The sequence below is a fragment of the Carassius gibelio genome, chromosome B3 (assembly GCF_023724105.1).
Source record: "Carassius gibelio isolate Cgi1373 ecotype wild population from Czech Republic chromosome B3, carGib1.2-hapl.c, whole genome shotgun sequence".
NCBI classification, from domain to species: Eukaryota; Metazoa; Chordata; class Actinopteri; order Cypriniformes; family Cyprinidae; genus Carassius; species Carassius gibelio.
This window is the reverse complement of record NC_068398.1, coordinates 18,178,388-18,193,434: the sequence shown is the minus strand read 5'-3', so window position 1 is coordinate 18,193,434 and position 15,047 is coordinate 18,178,388. Positions and strand designations below refer to the sequence as shown.

Sequence of the window (15,047 nt, the reverse complement as noted above, 5' to 3'; positions counted from 1 at the left end):
TGGGATGAACTCCAGGCTCTGATCACCTAAATCAACTGAAAGGTATAATGACCTGTGGTGTATGAAAAGCCATACTCAAGGAAAAGTACAGATATCTTACCAGAAATTGACTTTGGTGGAAGTTGAAATAACGGTTTAAAATATTACTGAATTAGTCCATCTGCCAACATTGGTGATGAGAATACTCTTTGTACACAAAGAAATAACAAAAATAATGACTTTATTCAACAATTCCTCTCCTTTGTGTCTCTCCAAATCATCATAGCACCATGTTGACAAATTTGACGAGTATGCAGATGGTGTACACACTTCTGTATCAGCCGCGCCACAAGGATACGTATTTTACGTGTAACAGAACTGAGTCGAACCAGACAAGCACAAATGCTATTTTGGGGATTTCCGTTTTTCCATTTTCCTACCTAATTTTGAATGCTTCCCTATACACATGCAAAAGTGTAAGATCACAGAGTTTGGTATCATTTTAAAGGAAACCCTTTGAAATTACATAAAACACTGTTGAAATTGATAAAAATGACAATATATGCTGTCTGTGTTATAATAAATAGGGAAAAAAACAAGGCGCTTTTTTAATTTATTTGTGTAAACTGAAGTTTGAAATAGTATAGCTCAGGCAATGAAGGGCCTAGCAAGACCAATTTCATGTTTTTCTAGCACATGTCAGCTAGTAGAGGAAAAAAATACATTTCTTTCTATCCTAATCTATCCTAAAGTTATTCTATTCCAACTGAAGGAAGGAATAATACCATTTCTGTATAAAATTTTAGTCTAAATAAGTATGAAGTCATCTTTTGCACACTTGCAGTATGGAATAATGTGATATCTGTATATTATTTTACAGAAAACACTCAGAAGTTACATAAAAAGCTGCTGTTTGTGACAAATAGTATTATTTATGTTGTTTCACATATGATGAACCATCTCAATACAATGTGCTTTTTTTGTGTGTGTGTTTTCTGAACAGTCTTTGAAAGAGAATAAGTCAAATTGCACAATAGCAACATGCATAAAATTATAAAAAATATCTGGTCTATCAAAATCTAAAATAGAATCCACAATCTCCAGCTTCATATCATTTCATTTATGTCTATTCTGCATCGTGTAAAGATTGGGAGACCTCGCCTGTCTCAAGCATGTATAATATTTGATATTTTATCAGCGTGTCTGTTTGTTTAGATTCAAAATCAGCGCTAAATCCCCTCCCCGAAGCTTGTACGCGAACTTCGGAGCGTCAACAAACAAATTTATGTTCATCCACCCAGTACTGTACTGTTTACTGTACCTTCACTGAGATGCGGTCAAATACTGTACGATATTGAAAATAAACAGATTAGCTTATGGCTAGCGGAGCTTCCAGGCTTCAAAATAAAGAATCAAATGTATAAAAGCAAGTAGCATGCGTATACGCTTACCAGATGCGCGTCCTGACCTCTCCACAGCGACGGTGGTCATCCATAACTTGTATTATGAATATTATTCATTGTTAATCCGGAGATTAGTTCGCTTGTAGTTTCCCCTCGCGTGCTCTTTGCTTAGAAGCAGCCAAAAACACAATTTCCCATCGGCCAGCGCTTCGCTGATGTCACCCCGGAGGAAACAGGACGGGGTAGTCAGTGTCCACTCCCAGCCCCCGCTCTTGCGTGTACGTGCGGATTTTCACACCTGTGACTGGATGAGACGGCTTCTGAGTGGCACCTTTTAGGACTAATAGCGCTTCACAAAAGAGATCAGATGTCTATAGCAGAAGAAAGGCTTTAGGCGCATCAATATGAGTTAGAGATCTGGTCAGCGCTCACAGCGCTTTGGTCCTCTTTTGCGCACTTGTACAGAACGCTTTATATCTCAGCAATGGAAGCACGCAGAAACGTAAAAATGGTCTTGTTTGAAAGAAGAGATTCTAATCTAAAAGATTATATCGAGTATATAGGTATGTGTGGCTGTTTGCGGCTGACTGAAGTGGATAAATAATAATTTGCAATGAGGTGAGAAATGTTACATCGCGATTCTGTTGAAGATCATTCGATCTGTGATTGTCACACAATAAAATGATCTACATCATCAGATACAAGATACAATCTTTCTTGTGATATATGACTTGACTGTTTTGTGAAAAATATTTTAAATACACATTCTTATGAAAAATTATTCGCAATCGTTAGACGGAAATTTATAGGGGGGGAAAATATATTTCTTAGCTTAATTTGTCTACTTTATGTATCATAAAACCCCAATTAATGGTATTCTTTGTAAAGAAAACACTCTAAGCTTTCAAATGAACCCATATATGGGCTGATACCATATAAGGAAGGGTTTGCAAAGAAACGGGAACATTTTGCATGCTATTTTTGGACCCGGTACCGGGTCTGCAGAGTTGAAGTTAAAGAGTCTATCAAAGCTGTGTCTGAAACACGGAGCCGAATTCCTCAGGAAGTCATAAAACATTATGTGCCACAAGTCCCAAGCAAGATGAGCAACCAACTTGTTAACAGAGGTGGAAAGAGTACTGAAAATTTGTACTCAAGTACAAGTATAAGTAGTTGCTAAAATAATACTCAATTACAAGTAAAAGTACTGGTGTTAAAAATCTACTTAAGTAAAAGTACAAAGTACCCCTCTCAAAAACTACTCGAGTACTAATTACTTTTTAGCCGGTGATATTTATTGAATCAACATCAAATCCATTGAATCAAATCAGAAATATGAATGGATCAAACACAGGCAATTTGTGTTTTATACAAATAAACACGTATAAGCCCAGTAATGTGTTCTGAATGTTAAAAGATTTTTAAACATGTATAAACAGTATGAACTTTTAACTGCAAACCAACAACTGGGCAAAGGCCTTAAAAACTCTAGGACATTTCACTTTCTGAACCTTTTGTTCAGTTTCAGCAGAAGCTGATTTTCAAAGTTCACAGAGTCTATCCGGCTTCGTTTGGATGTGAAAAGTAGACCTGCACAGCTAAAAAGCCGTTCACATGCAGCAGAGGCAGGCAGAGCGGTGTTTAACTTCAGAGACAGCTTCTTGATTGCTGGGAAGGAATGAAGCAGCTCCATGTTGTCCGAGGCACATGCAAGGTAACCATCAAGCTCAAATGGACTTGGCAACGTTTTGGAGAGTGGTCTGGAGAAGAAATCTTCATCATCAGATGACTCTCTTTGAAGTTCACCCTCATTCTTTGAAGTTTCAAGATGTTGTTTCAAGTATGTCAAGGCTGTAATTTGAAAAAAATTACTTAAATTTATGGGAGAATTTTTGTACACCCACACTTAAATTATCTAAATCACTTTTATACTTTAATAACAACATTTTAGGCCTGCCATGACAGATATGTTATAAAAGTATGCATGCTTATACAGGTGTGCAGTTAAAGGCCCAAATGAGATCATATAAATTTGAAATTACCAGCTTCTATAACATCTGCTCTGTCAGTCCAGGAGGTCTTGAACTTGGGTAAGAGGACTGCAGCAGCAGCCAATTCTGGATCCTCCATCATCTGTCCAAAACGCTTATGCAGGCCATTTTGCAGGGCTCTGATGAGTGGTGTGCAGGTCTTGCTTGATATCTCTAGTCTGTTGAGTTTGGATAGAAGCTGGTGGATTACTGGCAGCAGCCATCCCATGTAAACACTGGACTCTGACTGGAGGATGTTTGAAGCTTTCATCAGTGGCTTCATGGTGATGCTATACTCCCGGAGGAATGCAACTTCTGCAGGACTCAACCTGGAAGATAAAACATGTTTATAACAAACAACTAAGCCACATCATGACTAAAGGGAAAGACTGCATTCATGGTAACTAATATTACTCACATTTTCACCTTGAGTTCGTCACATACACCCCTAATGGAATCTTCACCTTTCTCATCAATGATGCGTATAATTCTTTCAGTGGCAAGACAGGTGGAATTCCAACGTGTTGCATTGGGGCGAATGATCTGTAGCCCACACTTGTCCTCTACCACTTCACTAGCCAAATGAGATCGCCCAGTTTTGTTCCAAATGGCCTGGCATTTTGCAAATGTTGCACAAAAAAGCCTCTTGTAGGTGTCATTCATGGCCTCTGCAAGGGAAGCATCAGTTGTTGCCACAAGATTTAGCAAGTGACATGCACATCGTTGATGAGGGGGTAGTTGATATTCCATACCAGAGTCTTCATCAAGGATTGTACTTGCATCATGATAGTCAATATGGTCACTTGCGTCAAGAGCATCCATGTCTTCTTCATCGTCATCTACCTCTGCATCTTTCTGCATTCCGAACACATGGAAAGCTTTGAGGAAGTTGGATCCACTATCGGTTGTGGTCGATACTACTACTTTGTCTCTAATCTTGTATTGACAATGGACATCATCAAGAGCACCAGCAATCACGTCAAATGTGTGAGACCCCCTTAATCTTTTGCATGCTAGTGCTGCAGATCTTTCTAAGGTCTCCTCATTAATCCAGTGGCAAGTTACACCAAGGTAACTTTTCTGATGAGCTGAGCAACAATCTGTGGTGGTTGCAACAAATTTGGCTTTACCCAATTCTGCAATCAAAGTCTTCTTCATGTCGTCAGCAGCATCACAAATTCTGGTACGGACGGTGGATCTGGAGATGACTTTGGCTTGAGGTTGCAGTGTGGTAATTAATTCTTTGAAAGCTGGCTGTTCTACCACTGTAAATGGCTGTACACTTTCACATATAAAATTGATGATTAGCTTGTCAACAGTTGTTTGAGGGACACGTTTGCTTGCAGCTGCCAACATCACATCTGGTAACTTGGCTTGCTTACTTGATGAGAGCTTGTTTGGTGTGGCTGTGGTCTTACGTTGACTACGTGCTGCTGCTGTCACAATGTCATTGTACTGATCAATCTTTGATGGATGTTTCCTCTGAAAAGATAAAGGAAGTATACAAAGGAAATTATATTACTTCATATCATTTTTATGGGAATCAAGTTATAAAAATGGTCTATTATTATTATTATTATTAATGAATTATGATGCAACAGAAATAAGCTTGTTGTTTTTTTTTAATTATAAACAATTTTTTAAAAATATTTTTTTTACATTTAAAAAAAGCTGACTTGACAAGAAAGCTTTCCAAAAGTACCCTACTAATATTTCAAAAGTTATCAGCATTTAGCACTGACACATGCGCAATCTAGACAGGCTGTCAATCAGTGCAGTTACACTGTTATGCAAGTGGGTCGCGGCAAGAGACTGTTTTTATTAAAGAGTCATTATTAGACCGTTTATTATAAGCATAAAACACGGATTCAAAATGAATTAAACAATTTGTTGACAATAACATAAAATTTAACTTTGACCGCCACTTTAAAATGCTAAATCTTTTTTCACGGTCTATGTGCTCGTCACCTATAACGCTGAAGCTCATGTTTCAAGTGATGTTTTTAGTCAAATTATCGTGAGGTCTACCCAACATTAAAAACGAAAACAACTATCACATAAATATAGTTATAAGTCTTCTTACATAATGTGTTTTTTGAGATTAGAGGCTGAAGTCTTGTAAGCTGAGCTCCTCCAGGTGCGGCCATGTGCACTCGTCATCATCCGGTATTTCTTCGGAATTTTCAATGAATTCAGCGTCTCGAATTTCCATGTCCATAACGCCAAAGATATACTTTCTTTGATAACACTAAAATACACCTTCACAGTGAAGGACGTGCGAGGACGAATGGATCTCCAAAAACCGGGCTTTTTTCCCCGTTCCAAATACAAGGGTTTTTATTGGCCCGCCCACGATCAGTTATTTCTATTGGATATCCAAATACTGGTCAAATATTTGAATATTAATTTAATTCAAATTGTACAAGTACTTAGTAACGAATGTGATTTTTAAAGTAGCGAAGTACATTACTTAACTTAATTTGTACTTAAGTACAAGGAAAATTACAGACTTAAAAACATACTCATAAAAGTACAAGTACACGAAAAAACTACTTAATTACAGTAACGTGAGTAGTTGTAATTCGTTACTTCCACCTCTGCTTGTTAACACAACAGCTTTCAACATTAACACCACTAGAACAATTATTTACAATTTAAATTCGAAGAAGGGAAATTTGGTGTCAAATGTGTTGTTCGTAATGGAAATGCAACGCTGGACATCACATGCAAACCCATGAGATCGAGTTAAACACTTCCATTGACTTCCCCCCACCTAGCAGAACCAGACTGAAATTCCTAAGGGGGAAGGGATTTTGTCTCCACAGAAGTATTTGTCAAGAGAATGGCAAAGAAACTGCTTTTGTACATATACCAGAATGAACTCAAAAAGACTTATAAATGAATCAGTCCATCGCTTCACTCCATATTCATTTATGTGTAACCCACACATATCATGTTATAATCACTTATTGTGTATGTTTTTTTTTTTTATATAACTATGGCATAGCTTAACGATTCATAATTGTGTTTGGTATGTGTGTGATCGAATCTGCTTGCTTGAATAATACAGATAATAATTTATTTGTCCCATGTATCATATTCGTGTTATAGGAATCATGTCCAAAATTAGAAAATTCGGACCACATGCTTGGTAAGATAAACATATGATTTAAGATACCCCCGAGCCAAGTCAATATCTGATTGGTCAAGACAACATTTGAGGTGTGGCCAACAGGCCAGTTTAAATACTTAGGACACCATAAAATTTTGCTTTTAGTCTCTAGCTGTGTTTCTGCTATTAGCCATGTTTTTTGTCATCATTGTTCTTTGAGCGCGGTTGCAGCGTGCTACAGCCTGCACGCCTGCTGCTACTTAGCCACGATGAGAAGGAACACAACCTTGTCTCGTCAAACTTTATTTATTTTCTTTTCCGTTTGAGAGTTTCGTGTTCTGAGTTAAGTTTTGTAACGTCGAGTCTCCGACGCCTGACCTCGGGTGCCCGTTCAACTTCAACCAGCGCACACGACTCTGCACCTTCAGCCAACGCCCAACAACCACGGGCTTCCCAAGACGTCACTTCAGCGACTACTGAACTTCCAGCCAATCAGCGACACCGGGATACCCCTTTCAACGGGAGTCCCTTTCACAGGAAACCAAGGCAAAGTACCCTCAGACATTTGTGCTGGTGTATCTAATATAATTTTAACCCCATTGAGGAACTCAGTGCAAGCATTAATTAAAGGGGGGGTGAAATGCTATTTCATGCATACTGAGTTTTTTACACTGTTAAAGAGTTGGATTCCCATGCTAAACATGGACAAAGTTTCAAAAATTAAGTTGTACGTTTGAAGGAGTATTTCTGTTCCAAAAATACTCCTTCCGGTTTGTCACAAGTTTCGGAAAGTTTTTTTCGAGTATGGCTCTGTGTGACGTTAGATGGAGCGGAATTTCCTTATATGGGTCCTGAGGGCACTTCTGCCGGAAGAGCGCGCGCTCCCGTATAGCACAGCACTGAGAGCACAACAGACGTTCACTGATCAGAGCGAGAGCGTCGCGAAATGTCACAAAAGGAGTGTGTTTTTGGTTGCCAGGGCAAGACAACCCTGCACAGATTACCAAAGAAAAAACAGCATTAAGGGACCAGTGGATGGAGTTTATTTTTACAGAGCATCAATGGTGTTGTGCAAGTGTTTGTGTTTGTTCCCTGCATTTCTAAAATGCTTGTTTTACAAACAAAGCCCAGTTTGATGACGGATTTGCCTATCGTTTATTTCTTAAGGATGATGCAATCCCAACGAAAAAGGGTCACGATTGTGTGTTGGAACCGCAGGCGGTGAGTAAAACTGCTTAAAATATCTCCGCCTCCTTGTTAGTGCATCCGCCTCCCATCGGAGACCCGGGTTCGAGCCCCGCTCGGAGCGAGTCCTTGCTGCTGCTGCTCTCGTTCAGTTTCAGCCCTCACAGCTGTCACAGCTTCCAAACGCTCTCAACGCAACTGGCGCTCGTGATTCTTTAGCTCCGCCCTTACGTCACGCCTCCAGGCGCTCGTGTTTTTCCGGGAAAAATCGGTACAGACTATCTTTCTCTTATGAATATAATAAAACTAATTACTTTTTGGAGTTATGAAGGATGCAGTACTACTCTATAGGTACTCAAGATTAACATGATATTGAGTGAAAACGAGCATTTCACCCCCCCTTTAAGTGATTGATGGTTGTTCATGTCTATGCAATTTAACTTATTGCTGTAAACTTGGGATTCCATATTTCCATTCTCTTAAACTCATCTTTCCCTAACTTTCCATCTTCCTGCAACTTGTGTGAATGTGTGAGTGCGTGCGTTTATGTGTTAGATTAGTTTATATGTCTTAGATTTATCTAATAAAGCCTTATTCATATTGAAAAGAGAAGTATCTTGTGTGTTGTGCTTACAAGTTAATGTCTTAAACTGCCGATCTTGTTACTGTGCTAACTGATAGTGTTTTCACTATAGTTTGGATATTAATATCCAGCGCAGATTTGATGTTAAACAGCTTGTTCAGTGAATCGCAGGGCGTCTCAGTGATCAGCCGTGAAACAGTGATTCTGTTCAAATTCCCTTTAAATTACTAAATGATTCCCTTTGAGCTAAATTGACCTGTTTCCGTTACAACGTGTATTTGCACTTTGGTTTGAAAGAAAACAGCGCAACAACACAGCACGGCTGATAGAGAAGAGCGTACGCCGCCTGAGTACTAGTCAGATTTTACTGAGTGAATCACTTAATCATTTATTCAGCCGATTCATTCAAAAAGCTGATTCATTCAATAAGTAAAGTTTCCAATATTATGTTTGAAATGTAAGTCATAGATACTAGATATTCATTGTGTCATAGAGTAAGTCAAAGGGGTCATATGATGTGATTTCAAGTTTTCCTTTATCTTTAGAGTGTTACAAGCTGTTAATGAATAGATAAGATCCCTAAAGTTCCAAAGACTGAAGCCCTCCCGTCTACATCACAATGTGGGAAGATTTGCATAATGCCGCCCAAATGTTATGACATTTGAAAACCTTTTGCGTTTCTGTGAAAATCAGACTGTTAAGGAAAGTCATCAGAAACACTTTTAATTCGTAATATGTGACCATGGACCACAAAACCAGTCTCATGTCACTGGGGTATATTTGTAGCAATAGCCAAAAATACATTGTATGGGTCAAAATTATGGATTTTTCTTTTAAAGATCATGTTCCATGAAAATATTTAGCAAATTTCATACTGTAAATATATTAAAACTTATTTTTTGATTAGTAATATGCATTGCTAAGAACTTAATTTGGACAACTTTAAAAGCGATTTTCTCAATATTTTGATTTGATTTTTTTTTTTTGTTTTGTGTTGATTCTGTTACTCACTGGGTGCTGTGGATAAAATCATTAGCAAGAATCTAAAATACATGATTCTGTCTCTCAGGTGGGACCTGCGACTCTATCTAGACCGCAGGACTTAAAGAGCTCTTTATTGTGTCCGCATGCACCTGTTTACATAAGGAAGGAGATTTGCATCAATACTTTTTAGTGAACAAATTACATTCAAATGACAACTACAAAACTAAAAATTTCCCTAAATTAAACTGACAACACTGAAGTCTTTTTTATTTTTATTTTTTTTTATTTTTTTGTAAATTAGCCATGAAAAATAATTAAATATATTCTGTTTGTTTCTTTTGGACACCTATTTTACAAAAAAAAATTCACATGTAAAATCTAATTAAACAAAAGTCTTTATTCCTTGTAATGAGCGCACGAAAAATGCACACATTTTTGTGTTTTGTGTTTCTTCAGAGTTTCTAAATCAGACTATTTCTCTGTCAAGAAAACAAACATTCATTCAGTGACATTTGAAGCAGTGAACTAAGACTGCTTGATAAGAGCGCCACCTCTTGGAAAAGGAACAGTACATCTGAAGCATCAGTGAAGTCAACAGTGAAGGTGGTTTTTGTATTGCTTTGACACTGAACTCATTCACTGTGACTCTCTAGCACAGTAATACACAGGAGTGTCTTCAGTCTTGAGGCTGTTCATCTGTAGATACAGTTGACTGCTGGAATCATCTCTGGACACTGTGAACCTTCCCTGAACTGACTGGGATTCGTAGATTGGAGAACTGGACGTGCCGATAGTTGAAACCCATTCCAGTCCTTTTCCGGGTGCCTGTCTTACTACAGATGGCCAGCTGCTGCTGAAAGTAAATCCAGAGGCAGTACAGACCAGACGAAAAGATTCACCTGGTGAAGGTCTGACAATGAATATCTGTGGAAGAGAGAGAAATATAATAAACTGAAAAGTCAGGAAAAAGTACAACTATTTGCTTGCTAAATGTATTCACAGTATTATTATTATTATTAAGAAAACAACAAACCATTTAAAAACAGTAGTATAAGTGTCATGATTCTGCCCTCGTGTCCTTGATTTTTCCCTAGTCTTGAGGCAGGATCATGACAGACCCGTGTTTTGTGTACAAGCACATGGCCTTGTCTTTTGTTTATAGTTAGTATTTAGAGTCCTTGTTTATCTTGTCAGCCCAGTCCTGTTTAGTTATTTAGTCTTTACCTTACTCCGTGTTTTCCCCCTCGTGGGTTTTGTTTTCCCCTTTTTGTATTAAATAAATCCTGTGTGTTGTGATCCCTGTCTTCACTTGAGTTCCTCCCTTGCCAAAACCCTGACAGAATGAATCGACCACCAAGGAACTCAGGAGGGCCTCCGAGCTTCAGTGACAGGCGGAGTTCCGGAGGCAATGCTGGACGTCATCCCCCACCGACAGGAAGGGGGTCACCCTCCCATACTCGCCCGAGGGGGAGTGGATCCTCCAAAATTATGCCCGGCTGTGGGAGAGCCTCTCCCAGGAGGAGCCACAGAGGTCCCCTCCACCTACCCAGCTGCCAACGATCCCAGAGGGTCGTGTCCTGGCCGTGGCAACCCTGGGGGATCAGGCAAGTCCCTCCCAGAATCCTGAGGCACCTCCCACTACCTTCAGTCTCCCCAACAAGCGAGGGAGACGATTTTCGTGGGAGTCAGCCTCGGAATCGTCGGCGTCAGAGTCCGCCCTGCCTGAGACCGAACTTCCCCAACCCGTCTCTGTCCCAGCTGTGACCTCTGCACCGCGGCCTAGGAGGAAGAGGAGGAAGAAGGGGTCTCCCGGTTCTGCAACTCTGTCTCCTCCTGCAGCGGTGAGCGTGCCCAAGCCAGCAGCGGTGAGCGTGCCCGAGCCAGCAGCGGTGAGCGCTGGCGTGCCCGAGCCAGCAGCGGTGACCCTTGAACCCAAACCGGCAAATAAGAGAACTGTTTTCAAGTCTGCAGTCGTGAGGGCGGAGGAGAGAGCCCCGGCCGATTCTGCAGCAGAAACTCTAATACAGTCTGTCTCATCTCGTAAGGAGATGCCGGTTATTGCCGCTAAAGCCTTGTCTGATTATTTGTCTCGTCTTGTCCAGATCTTAGAAGTCCCCGCCAGTCCTGTCTTGTCCCCAGATCCTGTCCCCAGAAATCCCGAGTGTCCAGCCGTTGTCTCCCCGTGCCCAGTAGATGTCGTCTCCCCGTGCCCAGTAGATGTCGTCTCCCCGTGCCCAGTAGATGTCGTCTCCCCGTGCCCAGTAGATGTCGTCTCCCCGTGTCCTGTTGTCCCCCCGTGTCCAGTAGATGTTGTCTCCCCGCGTCCAGCTGTTGTCTCCCCGCGTCCCGTAAGTGTTGCCCCGCGTCCTGTGTCTGCTCCTGTCATGTCCTCTGTCAGTTGTCCCGAGACCCCTCCCCACCCCTCACCACCCAGACCTGCCCGGACCCCTCGTCGTCAGCCTTTGTCCCGTCCTCCTAAGACTCCTAAACCCACCCACCCACCCTGGTCTGTCCCCCATGAACTTTGTGGTCCCGCCTCCTCCCCTTCCCTGTTTGTTTTTTTTGATTCGTCACCCTAACCCTGCCGTTGTGTATTCATGTTTGCCTTTGTTGTTATTTGTCATGTCTTGTTGGTTTGTGTCTGTGTCCCAGTCTGTCATGTCAGTCATGTCCCGTGTTTGATGTTCCCTTGAGGAGCGTCTGGAAGCCGCTCCTTAAGGGAGGGGTTCTGTCATGATTCTGCCCTCGTGTCCTTGATTTTTCCCTAGTCTTGAGGCAGGATCATGACAGACCCGTGTTTTGTGTACAAGCACATGGCCTTGTCTTTGGGCCATGTGCTTGTGTTGTCTCGTTCCCTTGCCCCGCCCCCCTTGTTATCCTAGTCTTGTCGTGATTGTCCTATCTGTGTCACCTGTCGTGTCTTAATTGTTCCCCCTATTTAGATCTCCTAGTGTGCTCTGTCTTGCGTCGGTTCATTGTGATTGTACCTCATATGTGTTCCTTTGAGATTGTGCCACACTGTGATTGTTCCTACATGTGAGTGTTTACCTTACCGTGAGTGTTTGTTTATAGTTAGTATTTAGAGTCCTTGTATATCTTGTCACCCCAGTCCTGTTTAGTTATTTAGTCTTTACCTTACTCCGTGTTTTCCCCCTCGTGGGTTTTGTTTTCCCCTTTTTGTATTAAATAAATCCTGTGTGTTGTGATCCCTGTCTGCACTTGAGTTCCTCCCTTGCCAAAACCCTGACAATAAGGACTGAATTAATTATTGTTGCCATTACTAATGATGTTCTTCAACAAAAGCCACATACAATCAGTGAACAGAAATAGTTTATGAGAGATAAACATCCCAGTTTTGCATGAACTCCTCCTCCAGCCTCAATTCTTCTTTTACATGTGCATAAAAAATGTAAACAAATTTATGACATTTATGAGAACATTTTCCTAGATGTTAAATGGCATGTAATATTTTTAAAGCATTTTTAGCTGAATGAAATGTGTGAATGGATTAATGAATCCGTATGTGTTAATGATTACTGTATACTGGCACAGCTTGTAAATAAATCACTCTGTAAGAATATTTATATGGGGACTGGTGTTGGATGCTGATGGAAGGCTAGAAATGCCCCTGGTGTTATCTATATCTGATTCTTGCATGTGTTCAGGTTTTTGTACAGAGCTGTGGCTTGTTTATTTACTGTGAATCTCTGGCACAGTAAAACACAGCTGTGTCCTCAGTCTGAAAATTCTTCCCCTGTAGAAACACTGTGTTTTTGGACGTGTCCTGGGTGAAACTGATCTTGTTTTTCACTGAGTCTTTAATGTTAGTGCCACCACCACTACAAAGATATCCAAGCCATTCCAGTGCTTTTCCAGTGGGTTGACGAATCCAGTGAATGCAGTAGCTTGATTCTGAAATCCTGCAGGAGATGGAGAATGATTCTTGAGGTTTCACAACCATAGATGAAGGTTGAGTGAGCTCAACACAGAAAACACCACCTGAAAATAACAATAAAATAATGTATTATTAGTTATGTCTCAAAATGTCTGATAACAGAAGCTTATTTCACTGATATAGATAGAATAAAAGATCAGTCAAGCTCACATGATGCAGCTGCTACCAGCAGTAATAGAGCTGATGAGAAGATCATGATTAAAAATGATGTGAATTTCTCCTTCTGTGCCTAAGACACACTTCGCTTTAGTACATGGAGTAGATGGAGAATTTGCATATAGTCATTTTGTTGTCCAAGATGTGAAACCTCTTTTGCCATTTAATCTTTAGTCTGTTTGAAATCTTGTATAATCTGTTGCACCATCAGGTTTTTAGATTTCCAATAAATGCATTCTTAATATAAATATAAACTTTTATTCTTTGATATTGAGGCCTATTTAGAGATTCTTATTGGTCGTCCAAGATGCATGCATGTTTTTATTTTGTTGCCTTTTTTTAATTTTATTTTTATTAATATTATTTTTGATAAATTTAAACACTGCACTTTTATAGCAATTTGTAGTGTAAATTTGAGAAACCTCTTCATAAATCTATTGTATAATCTAGGTCTTATAATTTTATGCTTATCAACAAAATTATATAGTGAAAGTTGAAAAAGTGGCAAATAAATGCATATACCAAACATTTCAGACACCTCTTGGTAATGAAACAGCATGAGCACAACTCATATTCAACAAACAAATTTAGTTTCATATTTGGTATTTAATGTATTAAAAACAATAAAATATTAGGTACAGTTCAATATTTAAGCAGAACTGTGTTTCCTACTAGGCCACAGATCTGTCTGCACAGTCAGGCTGATGTTTAGGAAAAACAACACGATTTCCAGTGTGATTTTACTTATATACAAAAGTTCAGTAAACAAAATAATACTGAATAACTTACAATTTAGTTTTGTCAGTATTGCAATAATCTTTGTTTTTGCTCTGTCAATGCCATCGAAGAACAATTGTGCCTCACAATTCTCTGGTGTTTTGTTCCAGTTTATAAAAACTGGATACATGTATGAATGTAATCCACTCCAGTGTTTTTTCCAGGGATTTCTCTCACAACAGCTGCAGCACATTTACTAAATGAAAATTCAGAGGATGTCCAGAACAGCTGAAAAGATTCACATGGTCTTTTTACCGCAGCTTCAGAGTGAAGGACTGACAATGAATATCTGTGGAGGGGAAAAAACAAAGTGAATACACTAAAACATTTACAGAATCTAAAGCTGACGATAGTAAATTAAATTTAATCTAAGAAAATGGCATTATTTACTGACCATGTAAAAATAATATTAAGAAGAGTAAATTCATTTTTATCATAATTGTCAAATGATTGTCCGACCTGTGCTGTCAGCAAACACAGACACATTATTTGTTGCAGCTTAAGAAGAAAACACATTACTGTTTTCCATTAACTCCTCCTTCCATCTGCATTGCACATTTTCTTGCAATGAACTGAATGATAAACGAGTGCACAGGATTTTTCTTTATATTGGTTCAAATTAGGGATGCACGATATTGGATTTTGGCCGATATTCGATATGCCGATATTTTCAAAATAATTTTGGCCGATGCCGATACCGATATCGATATATATACAAATATATACTGATATATTTAAACTTTAATTTTACTGAAGAGAAATCCATGTATCTCTTCTGTACTGATTCTACCATAAATTTATTATTTTACAAATGTAGACAGACATTCACATCTGAAAAACAGGTCAATTATTTCACTTGGAGAATATCGGTTTGGCTCATCGG

At 39.5% G+C, this 15,047-nt stretch overlaps 1 protein-coding gene, 1 long non-coding RNA gene and 2 gene segments (V, D, J or C); all 4 read right to left on the bottom strand.

Moving 5' to 3' along the window:
• LOC127952264 (Ig heavy chain V region 914-like) overlaps positions 1 to 15,047 on the bottom strand; it is a 55,609-nt gene that overhangs the window by 862 nt on the left and 39,700 nt on the right.
• On the bottom strand, positions 2,768 to 4,217 carry LOC127952947 (uncharacterized). Its single transcript, XM_052551880.1, has 3 exons — positions 3,831 to 4,217; positions 3,425 to 3,741; positions 2,768 to 3,233 (listed from the first exon to the last, which is right to left on the bottom strand). Exons 1-3 carry the CDS (start codon positions 4,160 to 4,162, stop codon positions 2,881 to 2,883), a joined length of 1,002 nt encoding a protein of 333 aa, XP_052407840.1. The 5' UTR covers positions 4,163 to 4,217; the 3' UTR covers positions 2,768 to 2,880.
• Positions 9,858 to 15,047, bottom strand: part of LOC127952993 (uncharacterized) — a 37,201-nt gene continuing 32,011 nt past the window's right edge. Inside the window, exon 3 of the long non-coding RNA XR_008153078.1 lies at positions 9,858 to 10,018. This is a non-coding gene — a long non-coding RNA (uncharacterized LOC127952993). The remainder of the gene's footprint in view (positions 10,019 to 15,047) is intronic.
• Positions 12,952 to 13,450, bottom strand: LOC127952985 (Ig heavy chain V region XIG14-like). The segment is given in 2 exon segments: positions 12,952 to 13,275; positions 13,382 to 13,450. Coding segments are annotated over 2 exon segments (351 nt in total).

Excerpts from the sequence above, each read along its gene's own strand:
- LOC127952947 (XM_052551880.1), bottom strand. The coding sequence starts at position 4,162 with ATGGAATATCAACTACCCCCTCATCAACGATGTGCATGTCACTTGCTA. Across the intron at positions 3,742-3,830 it reads GACGAACTCAAGGTGAAAAT|GTTGAGTCCTGCAGAAGTTG; the intron begins GTGAGTAATATT and ends TTTATCTTCCAG. Across the intron at positions 3,234-3,424 it reads AGCAGATGTTATAGAAGCTG|CCTTGACATACTTGAAACAA; the intron begins GTAATTTCAAAT and ends TTCAAATTACAG.